The 12,705-nt window shown below is 43.2% G+C and overlaps 1 protein-coding gene across 6 annotated transcripts in view; it reads right to left on the bottom strand.

Moving 5' to 3' along the window:
- RREB1 (ras responsive element binding protein 1) overlaps positions 1-12,705 on the bottom strand; it is a 124,747-nt gene that overhangs the window by 17,527 nt on the left and 94,515 nt on the right. For all 6 annotated transcript variants that reach the window (XM_032685590.1, XM_032685608.1, XM_032685617.1 and 3 more), the window contains 2 exons: positions 8,592-8,781; positions 4,227-6,969 (listed from right to left, as the gene is read on the bottom strand). In XM_032685590.1, the coding sequence (XP_032541481.1) occupies positions 4,227-6,969; positions 8,592-8,781 (2,933 nt within the window). The remainder of the gene's footprint in view (positions 1-4,226; positions 6,970-8,591; positions 8,782-12,705) is intronic.

Genomic DNA, 12,705 nt, shown 5'->3' with positions numbered 1-12,705 from the left:
ATCCCAGGTCACAATTTTCTCATATTTTCAGCCTTTAAAAGTTTTGTATCAACCAAATATTTGTTATACAGATCAATATTTGTAACGAACAAATTATTCTTCTTTCCACACAGCCTTACTAGTTGGACATCTCAAAATCCAAACATAAATTCCGCTTACTGTGCAAACTCCAATCCTCCCACCCCAAGTTGCAATGCTATTCCCAAGTGGAAACCAGACTGCTTTCCAAAAACGTCACCTTTGAAGGCACGAAAAAGATAATTAAAAAAAGCCATTTTCTCTGTTTTCTGCATTGTCTCTTAAAGGCAACTGCTCTTCTGATAAAATACACTTACTCACTGGAAGATAACCTAAACAGTCAATGTCATTTTATCTTTTATTAATTTTTTCTGTCTGAATAGTCATGGCCTGTACTAAAATACGTCTGTGCCTAAATATTGACCCAGAACTGACTGTAAACTTTGGTCAGCAGCACATCAGGACTAGTTAGTCTGGACACTTCCTGGAAGCTAGTCATTTGAAGGGAGACTGTTCCAGTATAAAGGGTCATCTGAGTAATCACAGCATATAAGAAGATCAGTCCTTAATTCAGGTATCTCTTGCCATTGTTGTCCTAGTGGAAACACATTATCACCATAGCAAGTACAAATGTTGCAAAGTAAAGATGTTTACAATTTCACTGACTTAAATCATAAAAGCAAAGAATAAAAGTGTCTCCAGTCCTTTTTTTTTATGTCTTGTGATCTATCTCCATTCGACAGGAAACATTTAGGTTCATGGGCTAGGTGTAACTACATTCTATTTATCTATTTATTCCTTTAGTTTGTTTATGGACCTCTTGTTGTACAGTTTGTTCCTGTTGTAGCAGCAAAACAAAACAAAACCAAAAACCTCCTCTGCCATTAAATCTCACTTGCTACAAAAAATATTCTTGGGTGGAGTAAGACTCTTTGGTATCCCTCTGAAAATATGCTCAAGTGACTCTCTGTAAACGGATTAGGTTAGCTATAACAAACTAGTGGTCAAAAAAGACCATCACTGTAATTTTACATTGAACCTAGTCTGATGCACATGCTATAGAAGGAGTAAAATTAACTGCATCACCTGCAGGGCACTTGATGCTCTGAGAATTAAAAAAATCAAGACCAGGAGGGAAGAGTAAAAAAGAAAGGCTAACCAAGTTGAACACAGAAAAATAAATTACACAGTAAAGACATCAAGATAAAGAAAGTATTAAAAGCAAGCGTTCAAGCATGTTCAAACAAAACACAGGTACTGTGTTAGACACTGTATAAAACCAAGCTATGCCAAATTCCCTGTGCCCCACTTGCGAGCTCAGCATTAAAATAAAAAAACAGTGAGGTAGGTGTATGATTCTTCAGAGAAATGCTTTTGAATTAAAAAAAAAAAAAAGCACAGTGGTGTTGAGGCACGAAAGAGTAAAAGCTTTCGTGAGAGAGACTTTTGGTTGCATGAGGGATGTGGGTTACTGTCAGCATATGCATTTTTGCAGTTTCACAAAAGGGAAATATGATCTTGACACCACATGGAAGGAGCCCTCCACGCTGAAATTTTATTGAACATGAAAGACACACTGGCAAGAATCTTTTTATGTCTGTATAAATACAGTAGTTTAAAACTGGTAATATACAGGTAACACTTAAATGCCCAAAATTATATACATTTTCTTTAACTTAACTTAGACCACTTACACAAATTACTTGAATAGCAACTTCCCTATAAATGGACAAGAAAAAAGAGCAAGAAAGAAGAGCTAGTTGTTGCTTTTTAGCTCAAACAACCGCCTTGTTGGGTTTTTTTGATAGCAGTGTTATTATATAGACCAGCTTGCCTGCTGTGATTGCCAACAAATGCAGCTTGGAAGCAGATCACCAGGACTCTCATCTATCCCATTCACATCAGCCTGTCAGCCCTCTCTCTACACAGGCCAGGGAGCAGCCATCAATCCCAGACAATAAAGTTCCCCTTTTCTCTTTACAATAAGATTAGCAAATACATTTTTTTCCTAACTCCTTTTAAAAAACAGAGCTATCTAACAAGTCACTGCCTGTGCAATAGGTGGGGACAGGAACGCTGCATTGCACTACAACGCTGTAGATGTCTCCATGAGAAAACCAACTTGCCCACCCACAACATAAACCCAACAGACTGCTATATCTACCACAGAGCTGCCAAACTTCTCACATGCCACTAGCAGCTGACACTCACCACAAAAAACACAGGGCTCACTCCAGCTGAATGCATCCTAGCACTTCCCTTGGCGCCATTTCTGTGGCCTAAATTTCCTCCACCTTCCTAGCTTACCTTTCCCTCCCCCCTCCAGTAAAACCTCATCGACACTGCTGTCACAGGGGAGCTGCTGTGGACTCCCAGTTTAGAAACAGAATGCTAATGTCACCTGAAAGCAGATGCCCCAAGGCCAGTCAAAGCTTGCTGGTGGTGGGGTGGTCCTCCAGCAACAAGTCTCCCTCAACACTGCTCTCGAGATTAAGAAAGAACTCAGTATTATCATTGCCAGAGCACACCAATCAAAATCTGGTTATTGCCACTGCCGTAGTATCACCAAAAATCTTGTATCTGTGGTGAGGATCCAGCCCTGCTACTGCTGCAGTTGCCTGCCTTCCCTGTGGCGATTGCAGCACAGGCCTTCTAAAAGGATAGTGTCTCCTTCCAAGGCCAGTGGTCGTAAGGGAGACAAGTTTTACCAGCATAATTCATGGCTGAGTGCATTTTCCTGTCTTCATTAAGGGTTTACACCAGTGCTGCTACCTTGGAAGTCTGCCATCAACAAGCAGGTCAAACCTCTTAGTCTGGGAAAAGCCTCTCCATTGTTTTCTGTCTCATGAACAGTTCTTCAGTAACTATCAATTTTTTTTGGAGACCAGGGTGTTGGAAAACAATTGAGATACGAGTAAAGAGCTCTCCTTCACCATTGAAAGTAAACTGTATGCTTAATAAGATGAAATAATTTGGTCTCTGTGGACCAGAAAACAATAGCCTTGCTGTTGCACTGATACCTTGCAAGTTATGTCCTTGCGTCACCCAAAGTAAACTGGAATAGGGACTGCTCCACAGCTCAGATTCCCTTTAAACCTCTTAGCTAACCTCCTTTACCTCTTCAGGTTTCCCTCTTTAGCACAGACATGAATCAATTGCTTCAGGAAACCTCAATTTCTTTAAAAAAAAGTTAACTTTTATAAGGCTGTACTCAAATCCCCTATGTTTCTTACAAATATCCCTGATTTTTATTCTTTATGCTAGGAGCTGAGATGCATAATGAAGAAAATAACATCAACAACTGTGACTGACTTAAAAGGAAGCAGCAGCAAGTAGAGCTTTGTCCTCACTCTCTCTGAGCAGGATGAGAATCTACTAATTACTTTATTACAGTGTGGGTGGAAAAAGGAGTGAACTTCAAATCAGCACAGCATTCAATGCAGTATTTCCTTTATAGTGAAGAATGAAAAATAACCCCACACCTAGGATAAATCTCTCTACCCAATTCCTCCTTTTGTTTACACCAGGTTTGAGGTTACTTACACAGTGGCACAACACTAGAGATTCCATACACATCTCCACACCTTAGGGTATGTGCCCACATTTAGCTGTCTATCTCTGAGAAGAAACACTTCCTAGAGGCAAGCTACTACGTAATGCTCAGGATGAGCAGTTCTTGCACCCTCCTTCTTTGATCTGTCAAATAAAAGCCACTGCAAGGATAAAAAAAACCCTAAACGCTCTATTATTTTATTTTCCTGCCACAATTCTATACTTAGTGGTTCTCATTTTTAGAAAACTTTTTATCATTACTTATGCAGATAAAGAGCCACCAGAAGCAGCCAAACCAACCATGTAAGGCACAATGAAATATTCAACACATATGTTCTCCTTTAAGATAAGACAATAATAACAACAGAACAACTGAAAACTGAGTCTCTTCCAAGTATACTGAGTTAGTGAAGCCAAATGGGTATTAGAAGTTTAATTTACCTTCTGATACTCAAAGGCACAGAGATCATCCCACTACTGAAAAATCTATCCCTACCATTACAACAACAGCAACAACTAGGGATTTGCAAACTAATGAAGAATACAATTCAGACACCAGAGAGAGGACAAGAAAGGAAGATACCTCCACAGAGAGGTCCTTCCATGAGGAACATCCTCAGGGGCTACAATCTACTGTGAGCACAAAGTGCTCTTACCTGTGTGAGTGAGCATGTGCCGCTGCAGGGAATTTGCCCATGGAAAGACTTGAGGACAGTAAGGACAGGGGATATTTTGCACGCAGTCTGAATAAGCGTTCCTCTTCCCTCTCAGCAGCTTATCCTTGGCAGTTTCCTTCTCATCCTCACTTGTTCCATTTCTGCCACTTTCTTCCTTGAAATTGTCAGTGGACTGCAGAAACGGGCTAAATTTGTTAGCGTCTGTGGTAGCCAGCATTTTCTCTATGCTGGCGAACTCCCCACTTGACTCCAGATCCACATTACTGCTAAGTTTGGGCTTATTTTTCGTTCCTTTCTTTCTACCTCTCTTCTTAGTCAACCCAGCATCAGCAACGGGAGACTGCTCTGGATCACATGCCTGAGACAGGTCACTGGGCAGGCTGGAGTCTCTCTGAACAGCAGTCATGATTGTCACTTTAGCTTTGGCGTTCCCTGATTTGTCACAGCCAGTGGAGCTGCTCGCTGCCTTGGGACTGGCATCTGGAGCCTCTGTTTTCAGCAAAGCGTGAGCAGAAGACACAGATGAAATGATCTGTGCAATGGAAGCCAATGGCGGCAGCTCTTTAGTTACTGAAGGCTTTGGCAAGAGAGGTGGCGGTGCTGGTTTAGGCCTCAAGGGTCTCAGCAAGGCAGAATTGCCAGGGAGAGCTGGGGAAATGATCGGGACAGTCAAATGCAATGAACCTTTCAGTGGCTGGGGATGTCTGACACCCCTGTTTGTCTCTGAGCCCCCATTGGCACCAAAAACCAAAGGACACTGCAGACAGTTATAGGCTTTATCACTGTTCCCAGAAGCGGCCAACTCTTGATTCCTGGCTTCACATGGGACATCATCTTTATCCTTCTTCAGGATTTTGGGGATGGACAGGTCGATAGGCTCCATGGAACAGTCGTAAAGGGACAGGGGAGAAGAACCGAACAGGTTCTCCTGCTTCACTTGCACAGCACTCAGGCTTTTGCTCTTCTGAGAGAAATCCAACGGCTCATCAAAATCCATCGGGAAGCTGCCCACAGGTTCACGCTTGATGGAAACGTGAGATGATGTTCCAAGCAAGAAGCCATTTTGTGGCTCCAGAAAAGGTGCCATGGGCTTGTGGTCCATATAAGTGCTGTCCTCCAATAAAGAAGGCTCTGTCTGGCTCTCCTGGGCACTGCAGTCCACCGTTAAGATGTAATTCTCAATCTCCCTTTCTTGCACATGCAAGTGTTGCTTGAGGATATGGTGAATGCAATTTCTCTTAGCTGAAAAGGCTGTGCCACACTCCTTGCACTCAAATGGCTTCTTCTTCTGGCATCCACTGTGTGTCCTCATGTGAATGCGGAGGGCACGGTAATGCTTCAGGTCCTCACCACACAGCTTGCACACAGTGTCTGGGGAGCAGAAGGCATCCACCATCTCTGCGGCATTGCTCGTGACATATTCGATGTTCTTCTCTATATCCTTCCTGGTCACTTTGAGGTGCTTCTTCCGCAGGTGCCTCTCACAGTTGGCTTTCACTGTGAATGGGTAGTGGCAGATTTTACATATGTAAGGCCTCTCCCCACTGTGTGTCCGCAGGTGCCGGATCAGTGCTGCCTTGTCAGCTGCGATGTAGTCACAGATGTTGCACTGATACGGGGAAATACCTAAGTGAGAACGGATGTGAGCTCTCAGGACACCAGAGAAGGCAAACACCTGGTCACAGAAACGGCAGGGGTACAAAACTTTCCTCATGGTTGGGGTCTTCTTGTTCGCTGCCCCTGCAATGATGGCTTTGAGGTCTCCTTCTGTGACCTCTTGCTTGATCTTGGCTTCCATACTCAGAGGCAGGAGAGCTTCGATGATGCTGTCCTGCTCCAGTTGCGTCTTCATCTCATGCTGAGTTAAAGGCTCTGCTTTGGGTTGGAGGAGCAACTGCGAAGAAGGACTTGATTTGGCTCCTGGCTGAGGGAGATGAGAGTTGGAGGAGGACTCCACCGAGTTCTTGATCAGCCTCAGAGGGGGAGGTGGGAGGCTTGGGCTGATGCAGCCAGGGGAGGCTTGCTGGGCACTGATAAGAGGAGGAGGTGTAGAGGTTGCGACAACTGTTCGGGGCGTTACCAAAGGCTTTGGCTTCAGTGGTGGCATATGCTTGAAAATGGACTGCACAGGGACAGAAGGTGCCTTAGAAAGTGGAGGAAGACTGATTTGAGGAGGAGCGGAAGAAGCCATCTTCAAGATCTGCTGAATATCTGCCAGCTCAATGGCAGACTCATTGGAGATGGGTTTCACCACAATACTGCTGTCAGGCTGGATAATAAAACCCTTCTGGAAAGGCTGCAGCGAGAGAAGCTTTATGTTTTCTTTTGTAGGGGGAAGGACTGAAAATGACCCTCCCATGGAGGCAGCTTCCAGAGGAGAGAGGCTGAGCAGGGTGGTGCTGCCAGGTTCCTGAGGTAGGTTACTCTTCAGTGCTCTGAGCCGCATTTCTTGGACCTCATCCTGTGTATTGTCCTCCTGCTTGACAGGCTTGATGTCTTTGGTGTACTGTAGGCCCAAGGATGCCATGAAGGCTTTCTGGTCTGGATTCTCGCCAGGTGGGGTCATGGACTGTGGCTTGTGCTTGTCTTTTCCCTGATCCACCACATGCGTTTCTGTGTGCAGTTTGAGTGCCGAAAGCATGGGGAATGCCTTGTTACACATCTCGCAAATAAATCGATGGAAGTCACTGATGCACCTTCGCAAATTTGTTTCACACCAGACCTGCAAGACATGCAAAAGTATTTAGAGTAGGTATCTTAAACTGGAAAGGCATCACACGCTATTGCAAAACAAAACCAGCTCACTCTCTTTTCCCCTGCCTAAGTTAAGGGGTTTAGAGCAGCCACCACCCATCTGGTATGGAGATATTCCTGCTCCACAGCCTTTAGTCTCCTAAGTGGTGTACCTGAATTAGGGGCTGATTCTCCAGAAGTTCCCCTCTATAAAGGCAAACTCCTTCAGATAGCTGTTCAGACTCTCAAACACTTTTCTATCATGAACTTCCCTACCAGAAACCTCTCTCGTGTCACTGACAGGACAGGAGCCTCAGTAGACTACACAGCAAGTAAACTGGGCAGTAAGACTACCTCGTTTAACTCTACTACTATAAAGAACCTAGGAGGAGAGGAAGCAAAAAAAAAAAAAAACCCAGCACCCAAAAAGGCAAAACAATATAAACCAATCAAAATAATATCCCCCAAAAGCAGATCAGTGAAACTCAGAGCCTAAAGTAGAAAAGCTTTCAGATAAGGAAGTTTGATTACATTTACTCTCCCAAGAAAAACAGTAGTAGAGGGCTGGTAACATCTTTATATATTCTACATACTTCGTAAGTTTCGTCTCGAAATGCAAGCAAAGTTATTACAAAAGGAAAATACCAATCCTTTAATGTCTGCCATTAATTACAAAAAAACCTCAAACAAACAAGTTGTTTAAAAAGCTTTTTCTTCTGATTTTGCAACTTCTACACCAAAACTATAACAGACTTACAGAATGATCTATGTGCTCCCCCGGACCAGCAACAAATTTCAGGTCTACCACCTTGCAGCCAGAAGAGCTGGAAATCAATGATTTAATCCCAGTAGAATAAAAGAAGTGCAGACACTGACTAAGCATGGTCCTTCTGGATTGTGCTGTTGATATCTTTCCTTTTTTTTAATAGATATGCAGCTTCATCCAGACCCAAACTAACTAAGGCAAGCAAGGTTTGACAGAGGGAGGAGCAATACCAACCAGCAGAAAGCTTTATGGCTCTCAGAAAAATATTCAGACTACCTCCCTGCCTCCCCCCAGCCACTTTCCCTCAGAGGTGCAAAACCCTCAGACCTTATATAAGGAATATTGTGGAAAGGTACCTGGGAGTGTTTAGTGAAGAAATCACTGAATATGTCACTATTTAGTAAGTAAGGTGTCTGCTCAAAGTTTTTTGTAATAAAGCTTTTACATCACAACTACATCCTTGCTAGAGTAAATTAAAATAATGTCTTCCTTACCACGTGTCCTCTCTATTGATTTCAGATGTGGGATAATTTTGTGAAAGAGAGAACTAATGGGCAGGCTGGAAGGGGCAAGGATCTAATATGACGAAGTTCTCCTTTAGAATGTTTTTATACATCTTTACACTGACAGTTACCCACTGGAATGCTGAAAAAAATCCAGTGCCAATATTCTCTAGATGACAAAAAAAAAGGAAAAGGCAGAAAATGTCTGCAGCCTACACAAACAGTGCTTTCCACAAAATATTCTACATGCACTCTCTGCCTCAGCAAGGATGAATTCTTCAATGATTTCATAAGGTATGTGCTGTAGCAGCTGGTATCTTACGCTATGAAGAACAAAAGTACCTGAGAAATGCGGGGGAACTTCCTACAGGAGAAGTCTGTGAATCCCAAGTCGTGGAAGCCTGCTGGAATCGAAGGGTTGTTCTGAATGAAAGGCTTTCCCATGGGATCTCTGGGAAGCTGCTTGTGGATGACTGCATTATGGCGCAGTAAGCCCCGATGAGTACGAAAGGTAATACAACAGATGTCACACCTGGAAAGGAAAAGAATAAAATATAAATGACTTACTGACTGCTGCAAGCATAAGAACTGCTGCTAGCATTCTTTTTGCTTTAGTATACCCTCCTTCCTCTCACCCCACGATACCAAGAACCTGCTAAATACAAAAAAAAAAAAAAAGCCACAGCTTGTTAAAAACTGATCTCCACAAAAAGGCCATTTCAGTCAGTCACTTTCTACTAGTTTCTGGCTAATAAATTTACTGAAAGTTTAAAGAACATAGCACATGAGAACTGACAATCCCATAAGGGCAGGCAGTAAAATGGCAGCTGAGACCACAGCCTTCTGACAACCTTCCCATTGTCCAACCAAAAATATTTCAATGGGCTTTACACCATTTCATTTTTACTAAGAAATACTGTTAAAACAAACAACATTTAAAAAAAATCAGTGACAAGAAGATGCTAAATCTGACTTAAGTAGCAAGCAGTTGCAAATGTATAAATAGCACCTTTTATAACCACTGCTTAAAACATACTATGGCACACCACTCAAATACCCATGTGTGAATCTTCCTCACATTGCCTTTCCATAACCTTCCACTGATTTTTTTTTTTCCAAGCTGTTATGAGAAATATACTGTTCTAAAAGGAAAACCAGAAGGGGAGAAATGTCAGAGGGGGAAGACCTGAAACAGGTTCAACAGTTCTGACACTCTTACATCTCCTTCACAGCCAGTGTGTCCTGAAGAAAAATGCAGAAACAATGTCTTTTTCTACCTGCACTGTGATTTCTTGTTTTTCTTAAGTTCTCAGATCCCAAATTCAGCTAAACAAAGGTTTCTCACATGAAACATTGCATGAAATAACCAAAGCTGTGCTGCAGGCAGTAAGGGCTACGCAGCAACATTTGGCCAACATGTAAACAAGCCTACTGCCTTTTAAATATCTGGAATTTGAGCTCTGCAGCATGACAGGTCACGTCCACTCTGCATTCAACTAGTGATACACAGTTTCACTCAACATAGCTCCTTGTGGTTACAGGTCCAGCTCCAAACCAAAGCACAGGCTTCACAGAAGCAAATACCAGTGTATGTGAAGCAGACAGATTTTGTCAGTGAGAATATTAGAGGCACTAGGAGTTTTTCACATCTCCCCCCACCTTAGTTCTTCCCATACCATCCTTGCTTTCTACATCAAGGAAAAGGACATGTGCCTACTCATTAAAAAAACATCCTGCAATTCGAAATGACTTCTAACAAAATCCTGAAACCACCCCCTCCCTGTCCTGTCCTCAACAAACTCCCATTGTTGTTCTTTTTATCACTACATAAACTCCTACAGCCATTTTTTTATTCCCTGAAAATGAAGAGATAACCAAGTCACCCACAAAAGCAACTAGACTCAGTCTCTGAGTGGTGAAAGAAGCAAGTGTGAAGTGTATATAACACGGCCTTTGTTATCAGAGTACCCAGAAAGCTTGGACATAGATATTGTGCGCTGAAGTTTTAATCTGCTTTAACTCTCCTGTCAATTCCCTTGCATCCTACCTTTACAACTACTGCTAGCACAGTTCCTCCAGTCTATTAAATACCAAACCAATGCCATTTACAAAGCTAATGTTTGCTTAAAAAGGAATGCTAAATGTGACAAGAATCTCTGGTGGTGGTGGGGAAATGCCAACACGTAGTACTTCTCCAGCATCAAGATCTAAGGCTCTCCTCCAGCTCACTTGGCAGCACCTACTCTATGATGCAAAGCTTTCATCTTCAGTAAAAACAAAAACACACACAACCACCAAAACCACTGGGGGAAGAAGGGCATTAAAGGGTTAGAACAGTCACCTGAAGAAGTTGCAGGCTACTGAAATAAACTCACTTTTAGAGGTGATGAAAATGCCTTGCATGAAAGCAAGCAGTGTTTCTGGCATGCTCCTCCTGGTATGTCAGCATACAAACAGCGAAGGCTTGGAAGCAATGCTCCTGCACCATCAGGAGCACCCCTGGCTGTTCTGCAGAGGCATACAGACCCTCACACCTCAGGGCATCTTGAGGCATTTCCAGGCCAGTGTGCCCGGCCTCCTATGGCCCGCAACCCAAAGCAGTGGGTGTATCCCCTTGTGTGTGATGAGGCCGGCACAGCTACTGCTGAGCGTACCACAGAGTTACTGGGAGAGCTGGCTCCTGCTACTGTATCCCCAAGAACTGGGCAGAGCAGGAGCCAGTGATCCTTGGCAAGCAGCCAGACGTCCTGCAGACGGGTAAGGTGTGACTCATCAATCTTGCACTCCCTCACCTCCATTGGCTGTGCAACGTGCTGATTTTAAGCACTAGTTTATTTAGGTCTCCCATCAAAAGCTGCACTTGAGAGTTAATCTTTCTGAGCAGACACCTGTGTGAAAGTCCTCCACAGTACACCTGTATCAACTGCTATGCCTCAGGACAGTAAAAATTTGCAATTTAAAAATGGTGTTTTCCATGCAAAGGGAACTGCCTCCCCTCCCCCCAAGCAAAAGTAATGTATCTCTCTCTTTTATAAAGCATAGAATGAAACACTCCTCTGTATTTTTCTCTTTCTTCCTTAGTCTTCTTTTCTTTTCCTTGCTGTGGGTGAAGAAGCAGCAAGCAAAAAGAGAAGTTGGGAAAAGGATTAAGCTCTTTTTCCATTCGGTCAAAAAGAAGCACCTGGCTGAAAGTGGAAACATATAGATAAATTATGCCTGGCATTTCAAGATGCAGGCTCTTCAGGGCATATAAATGCACCGCACCCTAGCTCAGCACTTTGCCCTGGTGGCACAGCTTACAGAATCACAGAGGAGCTGGAGCATGGGAGGGACCTGTGGATGCCATGTCTTTCTCTGTGGTCCAGGCACACCTGTACAGGCAGCTGCAGTTTGGAGAGTTAGAATAAAAACAACTTGAGAAAAGCCCTCCCTCAGAGATGTGGAGCAGCCTCTCTAGGCAGGCTCCCCAGGCAAGCTGGTGACCTGGTGGGCTCCAGTCACCACCCTGGCATCTGGTGCCCATGCTGCTTGCCAAGGACAACTGAGGTCTTTGTAAAGCTGCTCCTGATGCTGAGGGGTGTCACCATGCCATCAGTTTAGGAGATCTCTCAGGCTCTGCAAACCTCACTTGGGCTTGCTACGGATGCAAGCTATTTAAAATACACACCTTGTTTGCCCAAGTGTCTGCACAACGTTTTTTTTCTGCCTGTGTTTTTGCTGAGTTCCTTCCCCTTACCTCAAGTAGGAAGGGAGTCTGAATTTCTCACAAATGACATGACTTGAGCTTTGAACACAATTAGCAATGCAGATGCAGACAGGGATCCATAGCACCTCCAAGAAAAACTTTGCAGGTACTAAGTGTCAAAACCTAACTAGTTAAGGCAAACATCATGCTGCATTGACTAAGGCTTGTGTTAAATTTAGTATGGAGTAAGCTGACATGCCTAACAGTGCATTAACTGGAAGCATTAGCTTTTTTTAAGGAAGTCTAACCATTAATTTCTCTATTTTGTCATCAATACTATTTCCCATCTTTAGGTAGTGTCAATGCCTACTGTATTTTTAAATCTAAACCCACACTCTAAGAAGGATAAGAGAAAGGAATCCTAGGTGACATGAACTTTTCTTCATCTTGCTTAAATTGCTTTAAAAAAAAGTTAAAGTCTGAAAAGTCCAGCATATCAAATAAAGCATCTGAAACATACGGTAATATTTTGTTCATGATGAACTTAAAAAAAAACCAAACAAACCAAAACAACAAAAACCCCTCCATCTCCTTAAAATTTCATAAGTCTGTTCATGTGCAGTGCCAAGTCAAATACGGATGGCACGGCTGCAGAGAACAGTGATGGGAACAGGTTTTGAGACTGTTCGCAGAACAGGCAGAGCAGTGGCTCAACACCTGTGCAGAGATAAAAGCACCCTACTTGCAAGGTAAGTTTCCAGATGTATCTAA

This window comes from Chiroxiphia lanceolata, chromosome 1 (genome assembly GCF_009829145.1).
Source record: "Chiroxiphia lanceolata isolate bChiLan1 chromosome 1, bChiLan1.pri, whole genome shotgun sequence".
NCBI classification, from domain to species: Eukaryota; Metazoa; Chordata; class Aves; order Passeriformes; family Pipridae; genus Chiroxiphia; species Chiroxiphia lanceolata.
Note: the sequence above shows the minus strand (reverse complement) of the source record. Positions and strands in the feature narration are given on the sequence as shown.